At 52.4% G+C, this 24,875-nt stretch overlaps 1 protein-coding gene and 1 long non-coding RNA gene across 2 annotated transcripts; both read right to left on the bottom strand.

Annotated features, from left to right (window-relative positions):
* Positions 1–39: 39 nt before the first annotated feature.
* Positions 40–7,950, bottom strand: BCL10 (BCL10 immune signaling adaptor). The gene is given in 3 exon segments (NM_001103213.2): positions 40–519; positions 2,773–3,061; positions 7,879–7,950. Coding segments are annotated over 3 exon segments (702 nt in total). The 5' UTR covers positions 7,936–7,950; the 3' UTR covers positions 40–163.
* A 9,675-nt stretch (positions 7,951–17,625) lies between these two features.
* LOC146404303 (uncharacterized) lies at positions 17,626–18,263 on the bottom strand. Its single transcript, XR_014844975.1, has 2 exons — positions 18,137–18,263; positions 17,626–17,780 (listed from the first exon to the last, which is right to left on the bottom strand). It is a non-coding gene; the product is annotated as an uncharacterized LOC146404303 (long non-coding RNA).
* Positions 18,264–24,875: the final 6,612 nt, after the last annotated feature.

The following is a 24,875-nucleotide window of genomic DNA, read 5'->3' as shown; positions in this document are numbered from 1 at the left end:
CTTTTATTCTAAAAGAGTCTATTTACAAAGTATGCTTACATGGCGTGCTAAAGGGACGTGTATCAAAAGTTAGTAAGTCACTCCAGCAACTTTACATGATGCTATATTTTATCAATCACATTTTCTGGTCATCATCAAAAATAAAGAAAAAGGTAGTCAGCTGTCATTGCCGCAAAAGAGCACGTGATCTCAGGGGGAGAAACATCTCGCTGGAGTTTCCACAGGTTCCTTCTTCTTCTAAGCGCAGCTCCGGTGGCAAAGGAGGCGCCCCCGGGTCTCCAGGTCTGGGCAGCGTCGTTGAAGAGAAGGTGGGGTGTTCAGTCCTGCCCACTTCCAGAACGGGCAAATTCAGAGAGGAATCAGTCGAAAAAAAGGGGGCCGTGCTGGATTCTCCTTCCGGATGGTAGATGACAGTGGATGCTCTCAGTTTCTCAGAGAAATTACTCTCCTCTGAATTTGACCTGGGGAGGTTGCTGGTGGCGCCATCTGGGAAAGGCTCACAGCTGCTGCATTTCAGTCCTGCAAGAAAATTGTTCAGATGTAAGTGAGGAGGAACCAGAAAACAGTCCACACCCAGCTGGGACATTTCAAGATTATAAGCCAGTTACCACACAGCAAAAACTTAAATAGCAATTTATAAATTGTCACAATCCATTTCCTATTTTATCTGCTCTTTCCAATAATCATGAAGTACACTTATTTACATTTTCTTTCTTTTCTTTTTTTTTTTTTGGCTGTGCCGGCTGCATGTGGCTGTTCCTGGGCCAGTGATCGAACCCAAGCCACAGCGGTGACCCAAGCTGCAGATGTGACAACGCTGGACCGTTAACCCACTGTGCCACAAGAGAACTCCTATTTACATTTCCTAAATAAGGAAATAATCTCCGGAAGTTAAATGACATGCTACAATTCTGTGTTATGTGTGTACTTATCCTTAACCACCCGAAGGAGCTGGAAAAAAATAGAGTAGCCCTGAAAATTATTCATAAAATAAGAAGTAGCTTTCATCATTAAAAAAAAAAATACTTTTTAGCATCCCAGCACATTCACAAAAATTACCCAGTAAAAACAAAATTTAACTGGGTGTATGCGAAAATTCCTTGAGTTAATTACTTCCAACACTGCTTCCTGAACCACAGGGTGTTGGAAGGGGACGGGATTTCAGAGGTTACCCGGGATGGCGGGTCCCTCTGAGAGATGACAAGACAGAGCCCCGAGCAGGTCAGGCCTGCCCAACTCTGCAGGACTGCTTCACGCTAAGGTGATGACCAGAACCCAGGCCTCCTCTTCACGCTGAACAGACGATGTCCAGGTTCTCGAGGCAACAGTTACTGAAATGACAGTGGCTGTGCTGACTGAACTTCGTCGTATCCAAAGGGCAGAGCCAACAGCTAACCTGAGGGTAGAGAGACTAAACACAGCACAATGTACCTTTGTCAGGCTTAGCAAAGAGTCAACCCAACTGTCTGCAGACACGCAACTTCCTGAGGCGACAAGTGTTATGTAAAAACCTGCGGAGTCTACAAAGTACATTTGTTTGTCACTTTTTCCACCAGTTTTTCAACCTCACAATACAGTCAGCATTTCTGTTCCACGCAAGAGAAACTATTTTCTGAAGTCCAGCTTAGGGGACACTTGGGCTGTGTTCCAGCACACGGATGCGTCCCTCACGGGCAAAGCCCGAAGGCTCATTTCCAGTTTCCCAGCCCTGGGACAGCTGGAAGGGAGCTGATCACAGGCACCTCTACCCCAAGTGCTCCGCAGAGAAAGACGAGACAGGCCGGGTGGTCTGGAGAGAAAGGGGGCTTTAAGTCGCGCAGACGAGTCTACACACTGCGCCCATGAGCGTGGGTGGTCTGGAGAGAAAGGGGGCTTTAAGTTGCGCAGACGAGTCTACACAGCGCGCCCATGAGCGTGTGCTCTGGGGTGAGCGTGAACTGGAAGCAGTGAATCTGCTACTCCCTTTGTCCTTGTCTGTTTCATGCTTCTCTCATCTCGCCCAACTGAGTGCGATTCTAGTGTTCCAAGTTATGGATAATTTGACTCTTAGTCACAGAAGCCAAGTGCTTCATCTTGGGATCAACTCGAAGGAGGAAAAACCACCGAGTCTGCCAGAGGTGGACACCGACGGGCTGCTCTCTGGGTCAGTACGCATGTTCGGAGAGGACTTGCAACACCTTAGTCTTACATTCTCTGCTGACTTGAGAGACGAACCCCCGTGTGTACTGGGATTTCACCAGAGTTAGGTTTTCTCTAAACGATATTGTTAAAGGGACATAAACACAGAACACTGAGTGATATTCCACTTTTGCAATGTAATGACATCAAATAAGGCAAAAACGTGCAAATCAAATGTAACGCTGAAGCTTCAATTGTTTGAATAAAAGCAAAATCATCATTTTTGGGCTTTTTATCTTGTTTTGCCTTCTACTTTCAAAAGCGTTGCTGGAGTTCCTATCGTGGTGCAGTGGAAACGAATCCGACCAGGAACCATGAGGTTGCGGGTTCAATCCCTGGCCTTGCTCCGTGGGTTAAGGATCCGGCGTTGCCGTGAGCTGTGGTGTAGGTCGCAGACATGGCTCGGATCTGGCGTTGCTGTGGCTATGGTGTAGACTGGCAGCTGTAGCTCTGATTAGACCCCTGGCCTGGGAACCTCCACATGCTGTGGGTGCAGCCCTAAAAGGAGAAAAGACAAAAAAAAAAAAAAAAAAAAAAAAAAATCAAAAGCGTGGCTGCATTTAAGTGATCTCCTGGATCTCTGAGATACCTTACCTTTCAGGTGTTCTAGTTTTATATTTCTAAGTTTCAGTACTTCATCTGTAATCTTCTGTATCAGAAAGTTCTGTGTTTTTTCTCGCCGAATAGATTCGACCAGGGTATCCAGTCCTTTGGGGTTTTCTTGTAAGTAGTCTAACAATTTTCCAGCCCTTTTTCTACTTGATGTTCGGCAGGAAATTTCTTCGGTGTCTTCTCTACTGAGTATTTTTTTTGCACGTAAATGATCAAAATGTCTCTCAGCTATGATTTTTTCACACAGGTACACACGCAAATTTTCTAGAGCCTGAAAGACATAAAATACACCTCAATGCATTTTTTTTTAACACATAAGGAAATCGCATAGGTGATTGATTACCAGTCAGGAATCTGAACTGGTGAGAGAGCATCCTGAAGGCAGGATGCTCAGGCCTCCGAGAGGGCTTTACTATCAGATGAAGGTCCAGGGAGACAGAATCAGGTCCCAGCCAAGATATTCGTCACTGATGTGTCCTGCTCTGGTCTCAGCTTCCCACCTACAAGCCAGGAGGAAACTACTGCGAGGACGGGCAGGTCTAAGCGGGGGCTTGAGTCTGCGGACAGAGGGAGGCGTGCCCAGGGCCTTCAGGAGCAGACGAGGGGAGAGGTCACTGGACCGGGTAGCTACCACTCAGCAAGGCCTCTGGATTGGTCAAGACCACAGGGGTAACTGAGCGAGAGGAGTCACGTCTCTAACTTTCTCACGTTATTAATTTTCTACCTTCCTAGAGTAAAACCATGAAAGGAATCAAGAAAGCAAGAAAGGACCTAAATTAAAAGGGCCCATAATGTATCTCTCTGTGGAGTTAGTTGGAAAGACTATAATCAAACTCAGTCTTGGTAGAAGGGGGGAAGAATGGGTGTGTGTGCGCGTGTGTGTGTGTGTGTGTGTGTGTGTGCGCGTGCGTGTGCATGCACAGGGAGGAACCTAAAGGAATAGCGGATATTGGAAAAAACTAAAGAAATACAGAAACGAGTGGATTTTGGAAAAATACACATAAATAGGTCTACACCAGAGAAGTGCCTAAGGAGGCTTAATTAGCCGAAAATCAAAATAGGTCCCAATAATTTTTTTTTGGTCACCTCTGTGGCACGTAAAAGTTCTCAGGCCAGAAGATCCTGTCGTGGTTCAGTGATTAACGAATCCAACTAGGATCCATGAGTTGAGGGTTCAATCCCTGGCCTCACTCAGTGGGTTAAGGATCTGGTGGTGCCGTGAGCTGTGGTGTAGGTTGCAGACGCAGCTCAGATCCCGTGTTGCTGTGGTGCAGGCTGGCAGCTGCAGCTCCGATTAGACCCCTAGCCTGGGAACCTCCATATGCCACAGGTGCAGCCCTCAAAATACAAGAGACAAAAAAAAAAAAGTTCCCAGGCCAGAGATTGAACTTGCACCACAGCAGTGATAACAGCGGATCTTTACCCCACTGAACCACCAGGCAACTCCTAAATGGCATTAATAATTCAATGTGAGCGACTATATTGCAGCTCCTCCATGTACAAGATATGGGATCTTGGGTGAGGACCTTAACTCCTCTGTGCCTCAGTGTCCTCAGCTGAGGGTTATGAGGAATAAGTTAACACATGCAGAGTACTTGGAAAAGTGCCTGGTACATAGTAAGTGATGAATAAATGCTAGTGATGAGGACGATGACGACTAATTTGACTCACACTGACAATGATGAGCTAAAGGCAATGGAAACTCTCTGAAGTACTCTAGAACACAGTGGCAGAAAAGCAGATCAGGTGAAGGCTCCCCTGGTTCTCAGTTCACTCAACTCCCGTATTCATTTATTTATTCACACAACAAACACTTCACATATCTAAATGCCTAATATGCCACATGCTGAGCCGAAGACATGCAAAGACGCACAAGACTTGAATCCTGCATTCAAAGGACACATGGTCTAGCTGAAGAATACATGATCAACTCAAGCTAATGATCAGGAGACAATGAGATACAACTTGGAAAAAAGTTACAGGTCAAGTACTGGGGATGCAGAGAGCAGGCAACTGACTCTGCCTCCAGGACCTGGGAAATTGATCGAGGCTAAGCCTGAGCTAGAAGCATAAAAGGAATGCAGTGGCGGGGGGACCTCATCAAAGGTTTATAAATAAGAGGCGAAAAGAAGACTTTTACAGACGATTGGGAGAAACAAAAACGGGTCAAAGGAGACATGAGAAGACTGCTGAACTCTCTTACCCAGGATGTGCTGAGTGCGAGAATTTAAGCTGTGGGGATAACAAATGAGAAACACAGACTTAAAAAGACCGTCTCCTTGGAAAAGCTCAACTGCTGCAATTTCCACCCCCTGTGCGTGGATGACTCCTGAAAATGCCTATGATCAAGACTCTCTCCACCTAGAGATGCCGGCAGTACTTCAAACTCAACACGCCCCAAGCCGCATCTGCGTCCCCATCCTTTTCCTCGGACGCTCTCGGCTCCCCTGGGAGGGCCGCCATCCGTCCAGACGCGCGATACACCCCGACAACTCGTCCTGGGCTTTTCCCCTTTCACTCGCTTGCCACACTGGATCACCCTTCCTCCAAGTCCCACCAGTCCGCCCTCGACACTTCTCTCATCTGCCCCCTCTCCCTCCCGAGCCCTAGCACCGTCCTAGTTCTGGTCCCCTGTACTCTGCCTGGACTGCTAACAAGACACCTCGCTGTACCTCTTCCTTCTCTCCCCACAGCCCTCAAATTCCTCCCCACACATCATCAGACGTCTCATTGCTCAAGAAAAAAAAATGGAAATCTGGAGTGTGAGATGAATTCTACTAAGATTGAAATGCTGTTAATTTTTAAAAAATGTGAAACACTGTGTTCCACCGCAACTTAAAGGATAAAGTTTCTCACATGGCAGAATAGTGGAGAAGTTAAGAGCACGGCTCTGGACCCAGGCCCACCTCAGTGCAAATCCTGCATCTGCCACGATCTCCTGTGGGAGCTGGGCAAGCTCCTCAGCCTCTCTAGCTTCAGATTCCCCACTGGTCATCACCAATAAATACACGGCACGATCCCTGGGAGGACTAACTGGACAGCGCTTACCAGGGACTTGCCCATCCACGGGATTTTTTTTTTGCCTTTTTAGGGTATCACCTGAGGCGTATGGAAGTTCCCAGGCTAGGGTCAAATCTGCACTGTAGCTCCTGGCCTACACCACGGCAACACCAAATCCGAGTCTCATCTGCAACCTGCACCACACCTCACGGCAACGCCGGATCCTTAATCCACTGAGTGAGGAAAGGGATGGAACCTGCGTCCTCATGGATACTAGTCAGGTGTGTTACCGCTGAGCCATGACGGGAACTCCATCCATGGATTTTAGTATCAGCGGCCAGTCCTCCATAGTTACAGAGGGATGATTGTATATTCTTCAAGAGAGAAAACAGCAGAAACAACAAGCAGCTTTGAGGGAGGGATGATAAAATGATCAACCTTAGACAAGGTGAGGAATCTGAAGGATATCAAACTGGATTTCCCGCAACTATTTGGAAATAAGCACTTAGATTTGGGAAAGAAGGCAGGCCAAATATATGTATGATAATTTTAAACCTTCTAAGGTCATAAACCATTTCCATCACGTGAAAAAATGTTCTAAGAAAAAAATGAGCAGCTCTATTTTTTTCACAGCTGTCCTGAAACCGGTGCATGATTCCCCAAGGTTATGAATTTCAGAGCTGGCTGTGCACTGAAATCTTGGAGATGGAGAACGTCAATGAGCTGACGGCAAAAAATACAGGCCTGGCAGTCACCCTTCACATCTGTGTTTGTGTGCGGGTTTTGGAACCTCCCACTTGCAACCTCTCACTACCTGTTTTGTCAACTGTAAAATGGAAAAGACAGCGATCCCCCTCAGAGGCTGGTGTACAGATGACGCTAGAACACTGTAAACCGTGCGATGCAGCACCTGCCTCCTGAAGTTCATGCTTTTACTGGCACAAATCCTGAACAGCACAACACTCATTCTTTAGTAGTTACCAACATCCGAGTTCTGACGGGAATGGGAAGCAGGGACCTGTCATTTTTGGGTATCTTTCCAGGCCGAGGAACAGTGCTTTCCATCTAGTGAGCGCCCCAGAATTATCTGCTGAAGGAGGAAATTAAGGCACAAGCCCTACTCTTAACCAGAGTCCTTCTGCTAATGAGTCACACCGACTCTGCATTATGGGTACAGTGTAATAAACCTCACAGGTGAGGGAAAAGGAAGCACAGGAACATTTAAAAAGCTGCTTCCTGTCCACTTCACAAAGGTGGTTTTGTACAGCACTGCGGCGCTAAGCGAGAACACAGTTCATGTTGATTTTTAAAATGTGAATTAATACAAAGTACTTTAATGGTACTCATACAAGTCTCACAAAGCAAAACAAACAACTAAGAGCAAAGGGTAAGAGAAACAAGTCACTCTTGGTGAATAAATATTAAGATTTGTACATTTCTGCAGCATCCAAGCAGCGGAGCATAACGCAGCTACCGAATGTTTCCAGCGTTCACCTGTAAATAAATTCTCGGCCTTCGGGCCCCGGCCCCCGTCCCCTCCCCCTCGCCCCTCCGATTTAAATACGTGGGCGTTTGCTTTCTAGGGGAATTCCGACTCGTGCTTTCAGCTGCTGAGCTTCCCTCAACCCCCGCTGCCAAAGTTTCACATATTTGCTCCACTGCTTGGGATGCTTTACCTGGTCCAGCTTTTGCTCCAGGCTGAGAGAGCCAGCAGCCAAGGCTCAGACTCAAGGACGAGCTTGAGTCGCCGACTTCCGACAACGTAGCTCCACCCCTGGAAGCGCCAGAGGATGGGTGGGGAGTGGGCCGGAGGCTGTGAAGGAGCGCTCCACCCAACAAGGTTCCAGAAACCCAAGCCCCGCTTTGATTGATTTAACACGCGAGTTCACAGGTCACCAGGGGTCGGACGGCTTCCACCAGGTCCCCGCGATGCCGGCTCGGCTCCCGCGGCGCCGGGACCTGCCGCTTCTCCCACCGCGCGCTGCTCCCCGGCTGCGGGCCGGGCCGGGCCGCCGGGTTTCCGCTCCCGTCGCCCGCAGGCACGCAGCCCGCCCCGCCCGCCCGCCCGGGCCCGGCCGTGCTACTCACGTCCTTCTTCACTTCGGTCAGGTCCTCCTCGGTCAGGGACGGCGCGGCGGGCTCCATGGCGGAGGCGGGGGACGGCGGTCCTTCCGGGTCCGCGCTCGGGCTGCGCCGCCCCGCCCAGGCTGGGGGCTTCGGCCTCCCGAGGAGGGGTGGGGAGGGAAGGCGGAGAGGGTGGGGGGACGGCTACCTCCTCGAAAACAGGGGGACCGAGGGTCAAACAAGCGCTTCCGGCTCTGCCTCCGGGCCGACGGCGGCGCAGACCTACGCGTCTAGACGCCGAGCTCCGGGCTCGGCTCCTGCGCGCTCGCGGAGGCCGGGGCGCAGGACCGCCCCTCGGGGAGGCCGGCCCTCGGAGAGCCCGCCCCGTCTCTCCGAGAGCCAATCGGAGCCAGCCCGCGGCCGGCCTGGTCCCGCCCCCGGCCGGAGCCCTTCCAGGGTGGCCCCGCCCACGGCCTCCAGGTCGTTTGCATGGGGCGGGGGGAGGCCTCCCGAGAGGATCGTTTCCGTGGGCGGGGCCGGCGCGGCTCGGTCTGTGGGCGGTCGCCGCCCGCGCGGGCGGCTCTGATGCAGCTGGAGCTCTGCTGGTCGGTGCTGCTGTGTTCCTCCCCTTCTCCCAGCCCCTGCCCACCGATTTCCTGTTGCTGTTTGCCCACGCAAGTTTTACAATGGTTTGGTCACACACAGACGCTCGCGCGCGCGCACACGAGACTCATATACAGCCTAACTGCAGTTCATATTGAAGGAATTTCTGAAAGAGAAAAACCGCCTACAATCCCATCACTTTAACACCTCATTTAACCTCTGCATACTTTCTGGTCACTGTTTATGATAAACGTATTTCCTTATTTCTTCATCTGAGGGATGAAGATGTGTCTCTTCTACCTCTCACAGGTGACAATTCAATGACGTGACAGATGTGAGGTTCTTAGAGGTCTGGGCCCACAGTCCGTGCTCAGCTCTTGCTCAAACATTTATTGAGTCCTTCCTACTATATTCTAGACACCCAGTCCCGTAAGAGTTCTCCCATCTTTCTGGGGGAGACTGATGAACAGATACGATTCTCAGAACGGTGCATCCAAAGTAACGAGGGTGATAAGTCCGGAAAGGGCTCAGGGCCCAAGACGATTGTTTGGACAACATGGTAAATAAACTAGAAAGAAAGTATATGGTATTTGGAAGCTAGAGGGTAGATAAAAATGCGGACCAGGGGGCGGAAGACAAATTTGAGGATCCAGAATCCTTTAAAGGAAGGGAAAACAAGAACCAGAAAACAACAATGTTGTCAAGGCCGCATCAATGTATTTTTCCATCACAGGGCAGGGATCTTACTTTTAACATTACATCATGTGTGTTTGTCCATATTCATACACAGTATTTTTTCTGATTGCTTAATCTTCCGTCATCTTTTTCTAACCCAATTCACTTAACTAGTTGTTCTTTCATTCACAAATATTTGTTGAATGTCAACTATGGGCCAGACACTGTTCTAGGTGCTGGGGAAATAGCTATGAACGAAATAGTTAAAAATTCCTTTCCTCCTGGAGTTTAAATTCGTGTGTGTGTGTGTGTGTGTGTGTGTGTGTGTGTGTTTGGGGCAGGGCAGACAGACATTTGAAAAATGTTATGTAAATTATTTATTACGTTAGAAGATGATAAATACGCAGAAAATATAAAACGGGGCAGCAGGTTGAGGGGGTATGGCATGGTGAGTGAAGACCTGTTGAGAAGGGGATTTGGGTCGCACTTGAAGGGGCTGAAGGAAAGAGCCATGTGGACAAGCAGAGGGAGCAGCCAGGGGAAAAAAGCAGGGGGACGGGAGGCCAAGTCCAGGGCAGCTGTGCTTCATCTCTGCTCTGAGTCACAGGACAGCCTCTGAGTCAGACAAGAAGCCACTGGAGGACGCCGAGCAGAGGAGTGGCGCGATCCGATTTATGATTGGAAAAAGGCGCGCTTTCACTGTTGCCTTGAGGGAAAGGAAGAGGGGAACGGGGGACCCTCAAGGAGCTACTGCCTTTGTCCCCAGGAGGTGGTGGCTCAGAACAGGGTTGCTGGCAGTGAGGGTGGGGAGACCATTTTGAAGAGACGGGAGGTGGGGGGGGGGAGAGGGAGTGATTTCATTTCCTTTTCAAAGAATCACGCTGGCTGCTGGGCAGAGAGCAGACTGCAGGTGTAAGTGTGGAAGCAGAGACCAGCCGGGAGCTCCCACGGCGGCTCCGGCCAAGCGGGCGGCGCTGGGACCAGGCTGGGCGCCCTGAGCGCTTCCCCAAGGAGACGTCAAGTTAGCCCCAGTTTTGCATTATGATTAACAAGCTTTCCCCTCGAGTATTCCTCTGTGTTTTCCATGGCCATTTCTCTTTTAATTTATCATTTCCTTTGCACGAGTTCTCAGCAGCAAATGAGGATCTTGGCATCTGACCAGCCCAGCCTAGTGTGGTGGTTTCCTAGGGCCGCTGTGATGAGGTGCTGCGAACAGGGTGTGTAAGCCGCAGAAACGTCTTCGCTCGCGGCTCTAGAGGCTCGAAGTCCAAACGGGCAGAGCCCTGCTCCCTCCGAAGGCCTCAGGGAGGCCTGCTCCTTCTCTTCCTCGAGCCTCGTGGTCGCTGGCGATCCTTGGCGCCCCGTGGCTGTGGCCACATAACTCCAGTCTGCCTGTTTTCTTCCTCTGCCTCAAGCTCCAAATGTCCTTCCTCTAATAAGGACGCGAATCATTGGATTTAGGGCCCCCTCAAATCCAGTAGGATGTTGGTTACATCTGCAAAGACAATATTTTCAAATAAGCTCCCATTCTGAGGTTCCAGCAGACATTTGAAGAGACGCTGTTCAACTCAATACTTGAATTCAAGATTTGCCGATGATTCGCTGCACGACCTGGGGACAACTGATACGCCTGCGGTAAAGACAGCTGTTACAGGGATGCAGAGGTGGGAGGAGGAAACCATTTCTGATGGATAAGACAACGTGAGAGGGTGTATTCAAACTGGGCCGAGGGCTTCAGTAGGCGGAGCTTCAACTGCTGCTGAATGATTTATTCTAACACTTCCTGCCAGATACCAGGTGCTGTGGTGAGCAATGCATGCTATTTCAAGTGATGTGAGCTATAAATTTCCCATAAGTAGTCTGAGGGAAAAAGTGGCCTTTCTGAGCCAGATACTCCTGGGTTTTATTGGTGAGATGATGCCTGGGGAGCTTAGACATTTTAGCTCAGGGATTTGGGGACACTCCAGGTGGGGCTGCCCCCCTAGCGGCTCCCAGCCTATAGGAAGGAAGGGCGAGGAGGGTGTGGAGAGGTGGGCGGGGCCTGAGCAAACTCCCTGAGGACAGTGGCAGGTGCACCCCAAGACTGAGACATTGATGAGGGAGCTGGGGGAGGCGTCGTTCCCTCTGGCCTCCCCCAGGAGACTGGTTGGTGTGCAGAGGAAGGGCAGGCCTTTGGTGTCGGAGGCCTAGGGCCATGGGACAACGTAACTTGGATCTGGTGGAGGGAGGCGATGTCCCATGTACGAGCAGGGGGACCTTGAGGGAGGGGCTGGATCCCACAGCCATGCAATTGCCTGGGAAGAAACGATCACAGACAATTTATTTCCCACCCATTCTGAGCCAAGTACACTTACCTTTGCTGTTACAGTTTTTTTTTTTTTTTTTTCCTCATTTGGCCACCCCGTGGCACATGGATTTCCCAGGGCCATGGTTCAGATTTGAGTCACACTGTAGCTTCCACACGCCACGTCCTTTAACCTGGGCCCGGGATCAAACCTCCGTCCTAGTGCTGCAGTGATGCCACAGATCCTGTTGAGCCACAGTGGAAACTCCTGCTGTTACAATGTAATCTCTGCAACAGTCCTTCCAGGTAGACTTTATTATCCTCACGTTGCAGGTGAGAATTCTGTGTGTAACACAGCAGACGCAGCTCCAGGAGGACTCAGCGCCAGCACCCTCCCTCCTGACCTCAGTCTCCGGTCTCCGGTCTCCGTGGCTTCTGACTCACATCTCATTCTCCGGTTTTCAGCCTTCCTTCACTTGGGTTTGAATCATTCCTTTATCACTCACTTTTCAAGTTCAGGCAAGTTTCCCAATTGCTCTGCACCCCAAGTTTCTCATGCACCCTGGAAAAGAAGCTTAAGTACGGGAAGGGAAGAGAAGTAAAGGCGGTTTGTTGGGAAATAGCAACATCTTAGCTCAGACTGACTGAATGCACAGCAGGTGCTTAGTTCCCTGGGTACACCATGTGCGGAGTCTGAAGCCTACAACCACAGTTCACTGCAACTCCAGGTGCCTAATCCACTGAGCAGCCAGGGATCGAACCTGCTTCCTCATGGATACTAGTTGGATTCGTTTCTGCTGAGCCACAATGGGAACTCCTCTAGGTATGATTCTACTGACAAATGAACCTGTATCTCTCAGAGCATATATTATCAGGGGGTCTTTGGTTAGCACTTGAGGAGATTTCAAGGGTCTATTTTAGGAAAAAGGCAGTGACAGGTTCAATTTGTATTTTAGGGAACAATCCCTTGGGGAGCAATCTGGCAGGTGGGGGAGAGGAATATAAGATCGGATGGAGTTCCCATTGTGGCTCAGTGCGTTAAGGACCAGAGGTTGTCTCTGTGAGGATGCGGGGGTGATCCCTGGCCTCGCTCACTGCTCTTTGGGGTAAGGATCCAGTGTTGCTGTGAGCTGTGGTATAGGCCTCGGATCCTGCATTGCTGTGGCTGTGGTGTAGGCCAGCCGCTGCAGCTCCAATTCAACCTCTAGCCTGGGAACTTCCATATCCCACAGGTGTGGCCATAAAAAGAAAAAGAAAAAAACAAAAACAAAAAAAAAGAAGTGTGAGACTGGAGCTTAGGTGAAAAGCAACTTTAAGGCTGAGCCCCTGAACTCATGAAGCAGGTGAGGGTTTGAGATGACAGTGGAACTCGCCAGGCCCAACACCCCAACTCTGTTTTCCATAAGAAACTCAGTGGTATTTGGCATCTTGTGGCGCTTGGGAATTTCCTAATGGTTTGGAGATTCATTAGGTGAAAAAACACAGTCAGCCCATCGTCTCCAGCCTCCAGAGGCCAAGTCCTTCCCCTGGGCTGTGAAAGTGTGGTTTGTTCTCCACTGTCCCACACACTCTCTCACTTCCTGGGGCTAATGGTTTACGATGCCTCCCCAGCTATCACATGAGCTCCAAAGGGCAGAGGGCTTTTGCTTCAGTTTCTATGTTCCCAAGGTGATTGTAACAGTGCCCAGTTCATAGTGGGTACTGAGTAAATATTTATCAAAACAGAATGAACCAGGAAAAGACTGTTCAGTACACGAACTGCTGCAGAAAAGGCCAGTAGAATAAGAGCACAGAGCCAATCCCTGGCTCGGGGGTAGGAGGTCATTTCAGAAGAGCGTGCTCTGGAAGTGAAGATGAAATGTCGCCATTGCCGTTTTGAATTCACCTTGGGCGAGTTCCCCAGTGGCTTGCAGGTTAAGGATCCAGCATTGTCACTGCTGTGGCTCTGGTCACTGCTTTGGCTCGGGTGTGATCCCTGGCCTGGGAACTTCTGCATGCCAAGGGTGCAGCCAAAAAAAAAATTCATTATTTTGAAAAAACATGTTTTGGGGAGGTAAAGAGATAAGGCTGCAAGGTTAGGCTGGTCTTCTGTAGGACCTTGTGTTCATTTATTATGTTTGGCTCAAAAGTGGAAATGTATTGGCCTATATTTGGTGAGGATGATGGCTCGAGCGAAAAATATACCCGGAAACAACACCTGGTTTCTCAGAGGACTGTTTGTTTCTTTTGGCCTAAGAGGGTTGGAGACAGAGTACAAATAAGCAGGAAGGGATTTTTCATTTTCATTAGAAAAATAACCAAAGAACATTTTGTTAATCTATGTGGATATTTTGGGGTCGGAGTCCTTCTAGGGGTACTCTTGTGCTCACTGACATAAAATTGCTCTCTCATCTTTGCCTCACCCCCGATGGAGCTGGGTTGTGTTCTGGGTGTTGTTTGAAAGCATTTAAAGTCATGCTCTGACTCCAGGAAACACACACCTCTTCTAAAGAATCTATAAACAGGGTCAGAGTCCATCCGTATCTCAACAGGCCATTGTTTTTCTTGGATGCTCTCGGAGGCGTGAATACAGGCTTGTCTGAAGTCATCCTGACTCAGACAGCTGGTCAAGACGTAATTCACATGCCATTCCTGTGTCCCGACTTTACCATCCATGCCTACAAAAATTTAAATTTCCCTTTGACTATCAAATGTCGTAGCTGTACCCCCACACTTGGTTTGGTGGCTGGAAAACTGTTCTCTGGTGGGTCTGAGCATCCCCAGAGCCATCTCGTGGGAAGGCAAGCAGGTCCCTGGTGTTCTTCTGCCCTGTCTCCTTGTCACTCGGCCGCGCTGCTGCCGGGGCCCCTCAGGAGACGGCCCTTCTGCTGGGCATTGCTACCGCCGTCACCACTCAGGCCTCAGGGGAGGGGACACTGTTCTACCCCTTGCTATTAGGGCTCAGAAATGGACAGGCCCTTCTCCTAGGCTGTCACAGCCTAGAACACACCTTGCTGTAACTATAGCTTAGCAGGTACTTACTTCATTGCCCAGGAAGCACTCCCCGGACGGGGGCTCCACCTGTGCTCCTGTTATGTTTCCATGACGGCGGGAAGGTTCCCACTTGACAACAGCTTAACTGATATGAGATGTGGCTACTCTCGGCGCTGCCAGGCTAGATCCACCAGGTCTTAGGGTATGTTCCCCAGAAGCTGGCTCAGAGGCACACTTTTTTTTTTCTTTCTTTTTAGGGCTACACCCGTGGCACATGGAAATTCCCAGACTAGGGGTCTAATCGGAGCTGCAGCTGCCAGCCTCCACCACCGCCACGGCAACACAGGATCCAAGTCACATCTGTGACCCACACAACAACTCATGGCAACACTGGATCCCCAACCCACTGAGCGAGTCCAGGGGTTGAACCTGCGTCCTCATGGATACTAGTCAGATTCGTTTCCACTGAGCCACAAAGGGAACTCCAGAGGCGTACTTTTGAGTGTGTGTGCTTCATTTGGCAGATGATTGGCAGGGAGCACTGGTAAAAGTGGAGAAGTCATTTGCGGATGGGGACGAAGTCTGGAGAGCGCACACTAATATGAAATTTACCACCGTGGGCAACTGGGGCGCAGGCCCGTGGGTTGGGAAACTTTGAGAGACAGTGTGGAACTGCCTGGCCCATATGGCAATCGCCAGGCACTTGCGGCTCATCAGACTGAGATATACTCTAAATATAAAACACACATGGAATTTCCCACACTTAGGACAAAAAAAAAAGTATAATATCTCCTTGTTAATGTTTTTATTGATCACACATTGACATGGTGCTCTTACAGATACATGGGGTTCAACACACTATATCATTAAAATTAATGTCACTTGTCTCATTTCACTTGTTTTTAAAAAATGTAAAATTCCCTACGTGAGTCACATTGCATTTCTCTTGAACGGTGCTGGTATTTTTCGTGCTTTGTCCTCCCTTCAAGGTTCGCGTGTCTGTCTACGGCCTTCATGAAATCAGGAGAACGGGAGCACACAACGCCGTCATAACAAGCCTCGTATTCAGAACACAGTGCCTGGCTCCCACGGGGAGGGGTAGTACTTTAAAGAATTATTTCTGTGCTCTCACATCCCCCCAATGTCCACCCATCCCTGCTCCTTACTTCCTGTTCTGGGCTCTCTGATTTTATTCACTTGCCCCCTGAGGGTCTTTGTCTTAGCCAAGAACTAGCTAGGAGTCCTCCACTGCTTTGGGGGAAGGTCCCATTCTTAAACCAGAGAATAAAGGAGGCAAATTTGTAGTTTTTAAGTTCCAAAGTCACTGGTAAAGGTGTAAGACAGAAAGAGGCGGGCGCATAACTGCAGACTTGCAAAGGGGGGTCTCCCCCTCCTCTCCTGGCGTCCACAGACCGCGGGATGGGGAGAGAGGGGCCCTGGAGGACAGGAAGAGAGACGGCTGTGCTCGCACCCCGGACCCCAGATGAGACGACCTGTGCACCTGTGCTGAGGATGCTCGCGGGCTGCGCTCACAGTGGCCATCAGCTAGGTCCCGAGGCCAGCGCCTGTGCCGCAGGATTCTGTGTGGCTCTCGGCTGCACCCTCTCCACGTGCAAAGCTCTCTTCCACCAGCCCAGGACTCTTCGCACAAACCACGGAAGTCTTCCTGGAGGAGTACCTGGGCAGGTACTGGGCAGGTACCATGTGACCAGGCAGAACTGGCCCCAAACCTTGCAAGGAGGCAGGACAATGACTGACACACATCTGCATTATTAGGAAATACGCCTCTGTCCATAGTTGTGAAGGCCTCACATTAAAGGGCAGAGCAGATCCTCTTCTGGGGCCACCTTGTCGCTAGCCCCCTCCTCAGGCCTTGAACCATCGAACAGGCTCCCCACAATGAGAGAAGTTTGCTCAAAGGCAAATCAGTTGAAAGATACCAAGTGTTCCAAAAACCCAAAGTGTGATCTCACCTGCTGTCATCTTGGATCCCATACCCCTGGGCTAAAGAGCCAGACAGCTACCTGGGTGAGTCAGAAGGAGTCAGCGAGAAAGCAGAAGGCTGTGCGAGCTGGCCTCACAATTCCCCACGGAAAGGTGCATTTTGGGTCCACACAAGATACACTCTCTTGTTTGGTTGGGGCGGTTGGCCTCAGTGGGTACATTCCAGGAATTGTTTTCTCAGGCCCAGGAGCAAAAAGAGGAAGGTGGAAAGTCGCCCACGGACATCCGTAGCATTTGGCTTAAGGCCACCTTAGGGCGATAACTGTTTCTCTGTCGCTGATTGTGCTTTAGGTCCTCTGACACTGGAAACGCGTGTTCAGTGCCCAAGTGACCCAGCAGCTATCTCTGAGAGCAGCCTCTTAGATCCTGAGCTTCCAGTGCTGGACGATTGTGGGGCGATTGTGGGAAATAGCTGGACAGGTGAAAGGAAATGACAAAAACTGCTTCTCAGATACGGTTGGAGCCTGGAGCCCAACACCTGCTGCCCAAGGCAGATGTCTCTTGGGGTGACCCCCAGCCACGCACCTCTTCTCTGAACCCTGAGCCAGCTGCCATGTCCATACAGTGTGGCCCCCACCGCACTCACAGCTGACCGGAAGAGGTGTAGACATGTGACCCACCCTGGACCCTTTAGACGCTGCCCGTGAAATTGAGAGATGGGCCTCTGAGCCTCTCAAGCAGCGCGTTTGGTGCCTGGGCAGAGTCTGCGCTGAGAGGGGGAAGGAAGCAGGTGCCAGGCTGAAGGAGAAAGGAGGACCGTGCAGGCGGATGAGGAGCAGCCTTGCAGCCTCGCCTGGCTTCCCGGGTCCAGCTCCAGGCCCTCACCAGGCCGCCAGCTCCCTGGCCACCGTGGACCTAAAGTGACCTCGACCTCGGCTTTAGGGTCCGTGAAGGTCCCCTCACCCTCCAGAGGCTCAGCCCGTCCTTGGCTGCACACGGCCGTGGGGTTGGGACGGTCTCAGGACCAGAGCCCGTTCCCTCACCTGTTTTCCCACCCGGGTGCCTTGGGACCCCGCAGTCTACACGGAAGACCAGGAGCAGGTCACAGAGGGCAGAAGAACACTTGCTTTTCCCCTGGGGAGGTGCCCATGGCCACTTTTTTTGGCCACGCCCACTGCATGTGGAAGTTCCTGGGCCAGGGATGGAACCCACGCCGCAGCAGCCACCTGACCCACGGCAGCGACAATGCTGGATCCTTAACCTGCTGAGCCACAGGAAAACTCCCCACACGCCACATTTTAAAGTGTATTTAATGGGGCAAAAGGGAGGGGGGACCCTCCCTTCCCGCTTCTCCTCCATTTAGTCATTCCATCGAAGCTCATGAACACTTCCCACGAGCCAGGCACCGTTTCAGACACGAAGCTGTGGTACCTCCCGGAGCTTCATTCTAGTGCAGGGGACAGACGACAACCAGCAAGCAGCTGAAAGAATTGCAGGTGACGAAGAGCCAGGAAGTAGGCAAAGCAGGGACAGAAGACAGAGTGTGACTGTGTCCGTGTGCTGCCTGGGGGCTCCCTGAGGAAGGGTGTTGGGGCGGGGCACTAGGGGGTGATGTGGATGCACGTGGGAGTGAGGAGGTGACATGGATGGACTGGGAACGATGGAGAGGAAGGAGGCGACAGTGGGAAACGTGGGGAACGGCTTGCTGCCGAGCGCAGCTTGTTCAGGAGGCTGGGGCTGCTCCGTCCCCTCTGGCCTCCCTCACCGCCTTCCCACCTTCCCTTCCCCTCCCTCAGGTATTACCTGAGCTCCTGCAGAAGTCAGGAGCTGGCTGGACTAGATCGCAAGAGCAGAACAGGGGTTTTGCCCTGGAGGGATTCACAGGGCAGGAGGAGAGAGAGAAGCGAGTCCTAAAGCATGGGAGGTGGGTACCCAGTGGAGGACGGGGGAGGGTTACTGGGAATGTGACAGCAGCACGGAGGAGCAGCCAGGGTCTCCTACACCTCTGCCCAGCAGCCCAGTCCGCCGAGGAGAAGGCCGAGCCTCTGAAGGGTCTGCAGGTTCTGTTTCTTTCCAGTGCCACATGCCTTATCGCGGAGCCTGCAAAGCCCAGTGGAAAGCTTTGGAGCAGCCAGCAGGGCACACCCCCCACACCAACAGGGGAGCCCAGTGGAAGGTTGGCATCGATTCAGGTTGCTGGAAAACAGGAAAGGTACCTTCAGTTCGTAAGACTGGGACGCAGCACACACACACACACACACACTCTCAATGCTCAGAGAACTGAAGGCAAAGGGAGGAATTGGCAGGTGTCCCTGAAAACTGGTAATCCAAGAATGAAAATTTTGCAGAACAAGGACCAAACTGTAACAAAACTCAGGGTCAGAGTGAACTGCCCTGGTACTTATGTAACCGATGAAAGGCTTACAGGAAACTGTGTATTTACTTAATGATATGACTCATTTAAATGGAACAGACTTAAAGCTCCCACACAATGATCAGGTTTTCCGTTTATTATTGTCGTGGGTCCATGTGACACCTAATGACACTGAAGTCTACAAACTGTGGAAACGGCCAACAGAACGTGTCTCCACAAGGACAGAAGAGGAAGAGGTCGTATCATTTAAGGGGCGTAAGATGCAATTTGAGCTCCAGCCGCAGTGCCCCAGGTGCCCGCAGATGACGGCTGGGGTGTGTGGGGCTGGGCGTCAGGCAGACCAAGAAGTGACTGCAGCTGTGGGAGGTGTGAACGCCAGGATGCAACTTGGGTGTTCGGTTGACACCAGAAAGCATGGACCAGCGGTGATCTGACCACTGCGTCAGAATGGAACAGATCCAAGGGCCACCAGATGTCCCTCTTGAAGGAAACTGTCATTCTTTCAGCATTTGCCTCAGGAAGACTTTGAGGGAAAGGAAGAGCCCCGGCCAGGACTTTCTCCTTTGTGAATTTGGGAAGCAAAACTGTGAGTCTGGCTGAGGCCAGAGACCTCCCCCTGGGAGCAGGTTCATTTCTGTGAGCACCTGCCCGGTTCGGCTGCTCCAGGGCAGCTTCTGCCCTGCACAGGGAGGAAGCTCTTGGGCCCAGGGATGCAACCCGCCCTACGGCAGTGACCACACTGGACTCTTAACCCCCTGAGCCACCAGGGAACTCCACGGCCCAGCATGGATGGCCTGGAAATGGCAGCTCCTAAAGCTGTTTCCTTTTGCTAATAGATACACATCAGCTCTTTGTCAGCAAAAAAGCTGATATTTTGGTCTTTAAGTACTTGATCTTTTGCTTATTTCTCAGTAGGTTCAGAAGTCTGTCTGGGAAGCCAAACGTCATTACTGGGACTCTAACGGGATCCTGGGGGACACCTCAGAGTCCTCTAGGGTTGCTGAATTTGAGGTTCAGTCAGAGGCCCACACTCCTGCCAATCTGGAGAGTCGCATCTTACACGTTAGGACAAAGGAAACACACTGTGGTTCTAAAACGGTCCTCAAGTCAGAAGTCACAAGGACAGACGCGCTGGGCGCCAGGCGTGCACCTGACGCTGAGCCCCTCCTCACGTGGGCAAGCCTGTGAAACCCGCTTCAGGGCGAGGATGCCCTCGAAGCCACGCTGAGGCCGGCGAGGCTGTAAAAATGCCAATAATTCCTTCACGGACTGGAAATCATAACAACAACCCCCAAAAAGAAAAAAGCAGCCCTCCCCAAAGCGAAACCCACCCGAATAACTAAAGTCGGTACTCCAACTAATGCTATGTGACACACGCAGGCAGGTTCCTGTACTGAGAAATAGAACGAAGGATATTTTGTTCTCTAAAGCGCTGCAGGACACATCGACTTCCGTCTCCCTAAAAAGCTCGTAGTGTCCTGCGATCGATCCCCACTTTCCCTGGAGGGTGGAAGGAGGCAGGGGAAGGATAGAGGCGCAGGGGGCGCGGGGCTGCGAACGCTGAGCGCAGGCGAGGGTCTCGGAGCGCCCGGCAGCCCGAAGCACCGCGCAAGGGCGAGACGGACGGACGCGCCCTGCAGTTCTAACCACAGCGGAGTCCAGATACAACTTGCACGACCGAGTGAGGCCGCGCTCTGCCTCTCAGCAAAACTGCACTGCGTGGGTCTCACGTCCGACCCCCTAAAGTCTTGCGGCGCCAGCACCGGGGCTCCTCCCCTTAGCAGGTCCCCTTCCTTCCGCGAACGTCCCTACCGGGCTCTCTGGGGCGCCCGACTCGGGGGAGGCAACGTTCCGCCTACGGAGCACCTCTACGCTTCCACAGGTGCCCGGAATGGGGCCGCGCACCGCACCTTGCGAGGTCCTCCCCTCGGCCTCCGTGCAGCTCAGTGCCTGCCGCCCCATGTGGTGAATGAGGTCTTTGGGCCCCGAAGAGGCTAACTGCCCTCCCAGTGCAACCTGGCAGCAGGTGGCATCCGAAGTGTGAGATGGCTCTTTCCTTTGAATCTCCCCAAACCAGTCCATGCCCCCTCCCAGGAGGCCCCGGGGAGCTGTCGGGATGGCTTGGACTTGGGAGTCTACCAGCTGGGATTCTGGCTGCGCTCATCTGACACCTGGTTATTGGACTCACTCTGGACAATGGACAAGTGTGTAGGGGCTGGGTTGCTTTATCCAGACACAAGTTTATAAAACCCTCAGTGACGATCTAGAGACACGAGAGTGGCCCAGGGCGGCGTTGGCTAGGAAGCCCGGCCCCTCCCCTCTTGTTGCCACACTGACCCCAGGTCCTTGCCTTTGTCACCAGGCCGGGGTCTGGGGTTGGGCCCAGGGGCAGGTAGAGACGGCAGAGCAGGGCCTTTGGCCCGAGAACTGTTCACATCCTTGCCCCGCACACCCCCAGGCCAGAAACGGTGCCAGCGGCTGTTCTTAGCTGAAAGGAGGCTGGGAAGGGAGCTCCAGTGGGTGGCAGGTGCTGTGGGGAACTTCAAGTGCCCCCTCCTGAAGGATGAGTGGGACAGCCCGTCTCTGTCACACACTCCCATGGTCCCTTCCCTCCTGCCGGGGGCTCTTGTATCCTTAGTTACTGGCTTTCAGATCTCATCCCCAGGTTCCCCGCACCCTAAGCCCTCGGCCCTGTCTGGACTCCCGGGCAGGGCCTGCTCCTGACAGGTTCTTTCTGCTTTCCCTCCAAGCCCCTCGTAAGAAGGTGCGTGGAGTGGGTGGGGAGCTTCAGATGGGACAGGGCGTCAACAAGAGAGAAACAAGATGTTTGCTTTTCTTTTCTTTTTAGGGCCTCGCCCAAGGCATATGGAGGTTCCCAGGTGGGGGTCGAATTGGAGCTGTAGTCGCCAGCCTACACCACAGCTACACCAGATCTGAGCTGCATCTGCGACCTACACCACAGCTCATGGCAATGCCGAATCCTTAACCACCGAGCGAGGCCAGGGATCAAACCTATGTCCTCATGGATCCTGGTCAGATTCGCTTCCACTGAGTCATGAAAGGATCTCCTGTTTTTTCTTTCCTTTTTAGGGCTGCACCTGGGGCATATGGAAGTTCCCAGATTAGGGACTGAATCCGAGCCACAGCTGCTGACCTACACCACAGCTCACAGCAACGCCAGATCTTTAACCCATTGAGTGAGGCCAGGGATCAAACCCGGGTCCTCAGGGTTACTAGTTGGGTTCTTAACCCGACGAGCCACAAGCGGAACTCTGAGATGTTGGCAGCCAAGGTGGGGCCATCTGAGGCCAGATCCACCTCCTCATCAGACGTCTCAGGCCCCTCTTCCTTCAGTCGGGTGTGGATTCAGCTAACGCGCATTAAACCTGTAAGAGACGTGGTCGAAGCCTCTCAGGGCTCATGCCTGGGGGAGACGGCAGCTCGGGATGCCCACCTGAAGAGAGCCCAAGAGCAGCCAGAGCCTCTGCCCGCGGGAGCCAGGATCTCCTCCTCCTCCTCTCCCTCCACCGCTCACCTGCAGCCTCGCTCACATCACATCACCTCCATTTCTTGGTACCATCAGGGCCGAGCGCTCGACACCACCGCCTCTTTCAACCTCTACTCCTGCTCCAAGAGGCAGCACGATCATCTCCACCTTACAGCTGAGAGCCCGGGGCACAGAGAGCTAAGAACTGACTTGATACTGTCGCTATGACAGTTCAGTGAGGCAATCCCATGCAAACATCCAGCTCGGTGCCTGGAAAACAGAAAGTACTCAGCGACTGGGTAGCCTTTACTGTTTCAGCAGAGGAGGAAACGGGCTTACGGAAGACAGTCACGGGCCAGCAGAGGCTCTGGAATTTCCGCACAGAAGGGCCCAGGGAGGTGGCCTGCTTTGGGCTCTTAGGATGACTGTTCTGGTTGAAGCTGTGTTTACACAACAAGCATACTGTCCCCTCAGCTTGTGAACATCAAAAATACCAAGTATTTCAATGAAGGTTATAGTCACACGTGGCGTAGGGTCAAGCCTATTCCATCTGTTTGTTACCATGATGCTTCCGATTGTCGTTGGCAATTAGCCTGAAGACCGAGAGAAGCACGGGTCACTAGCCCCTGGCGAAGCCACATTTTGGTGTCAGCCCTGTAAGGGCGCAAGCAAGGATCTGAAAGCGATTTTTTCTCTCTTTTCTGGTCACAGGGTGCAGCAACTTGGTGCGGGATCTCAGTTCCCAGATTGAACGGGGGGGGGGGGGGGGGGCGCAGCAGTGAAAGCAGGGATTCTACCCGCTAGCCCACCAGGGCGCCCCCGGGAAAGCAGTTCTGATGCTGGAGCTCAGCTCCACCCAACGAAGACTAACTGGGATGAACTGGGGGCGTGGTTTCCCCGTGCCCCGCCCCCCGGGGAGTGGAGGGGGTGTGAGCTCCCCACTCCTGCGACTATCCCTGGTCCTCACAAGCAAAACCGAGACCCTGAAAGCAGAGACGCTCGCAAGGGATGACCTTGGACTGGGTCTCCCCCTTCTCTAGATCGTTCTGGAAGCCCGCCTCACAGAATTAGGGCAGACCTGGCAGCCCAGCAGGCTTGCCGGCTGCGACGTTTCCATCGGATCCTCCGGGAAAAGCCCAGAGCGTCGCAGGCTCCTCAGGACGGTCATGGCCATGACTGCAGCGTCTTCCTGGCTCCCCCCACCCAGGGCTGCACTGGGGTCGGGGAGTTTCTGGATCCCTGCAGGGATAACACGGTGAAAACAGGGGAGGCTGGGATTTTGCAAACGAAGCTTCTTGACTCTGAAGAAAATGTAAAGCTTGTTTCAGATGCTGAGCAGAGGTTAAGCATGGTTTTCAGGCGGCTCCAGGGGCCGCGGAGGCAGCCCGGCAGCTGGGAGGCACAGGTGACTCTGTTCTCTCACTGACTCATGCCTTCCTGGGTCACGCATTATCTGAGCTCCTACTACGCGTCAAACTGCACACTAAGCACCGGGAATGCAGTGGCCAGTAGGCCCCCACCTCAGTGCTCGCGGTCCTCCGTGGGGGACACACCTGTGTAATCAGAGAAACGCCGTGGTTTCTTTATATTGGGCCCACACCTGTGAGTTTGACTGTTTATACCTTGGAGCCGGCCTGAGCTGATGGAAGCTGGGGGTGCCACGTAGGGAAGAGCTGTCCCCCCCTCAGTGTCTGGCGTCGAAGGGAGAATAGCTTGGGCACAAGCAGCTAAAGAGCTGTGTTTGACGACAGCTGCTGCCAGGGGGGCGGTGAATTTTACAGGTCAGCCTGACTGGGCCACCGAGCGCCCGGGTCACTGGGTGGTCGCCAGGGTATTTCTGGATGAGATTAATATGGGACTCAGTGGGCCGGTTCCCAGGCAGCCCTCCAGAGGAGCTCATCCAGTCGGGGGCGGAGGGGGCAGTGCTGAACAGAATAAAAAGCTGAGCAGGGAAGCATCCTCTTGCTCAGCCACTGGTCTCCTCCTGCCTCAGACTTGGACTCACCCTGGAGTCACACCGGCAGCCGCCCTGGCTTTGAGCCCTTGGACATGGCCTGGGACTGCAATGCCACTCCCGGGGCCCCAGCTGGTCAGAGGCACATCCTGGACGTCTCAGCCACTGCACAAAAGCCACTTCCTCGTAGTTGACTCCACCTGCACAATCCTGGGAGCTTTGTTTCTTTAAGCCCACAGGCGGCACACCAGGCAGCAACGCGGGTCCAGTAGGGACCATAGGTATGCTGAGCAAAAATGCCCTCGTGGGGTCTTCACGCACTTGAGGGCTGGGCAAAGAGGGCCGAGTCTGACTGCGATGGCCTGGGCCAGCCCCCTCCGCTGCCCCCCCCCCCCCATTCTGCCACCATTTGCTATTGCTTGCTGTTCCCACTTATTCATGGATCTCATTAACCTAAGGTGCTTTCCTTTTTCCTGAAGCACCTGTTACCAGATAGGTGTCAGATGGACATATTTCACACAAGGGTATGAATAGTTAAAAAGAATAAAATGTTGCCACCCTCACCTCTACCTCCTAGTTGGCGACTTTATTTTTCAGCCAAAGAACAAATCCTTAGCTAACGAGCTCCTGCTGTGTGCAAGAAAATGCAGATGGGGGCTAAGGAGTGGGTAGGGTGAAGCCTCAGACCCTCCCAGATTCCAATGTGGAAGAATATAAACCCCCCTGC

Source organism: Sus scrofa, chromosome 4 (assembly GCF_054392235.1).
Source record: "Sus scrofa isolate SSC_HxYL_T2T_F1_AM1 chromosome 4, Sscrofa_HxYL_maternal_Yorkshire_Landrace_v2.0, whole genome shotgun sequence".
Taxonomy (NCBI): Eukaryota; Metazoa; Chordata; class Mammalia; order Artiodactyla; family Suidae; genus Sus; species Sus scrofa.
This window is presented reverse-complemented; position numbering and strand designations above follow the sequence as displayed.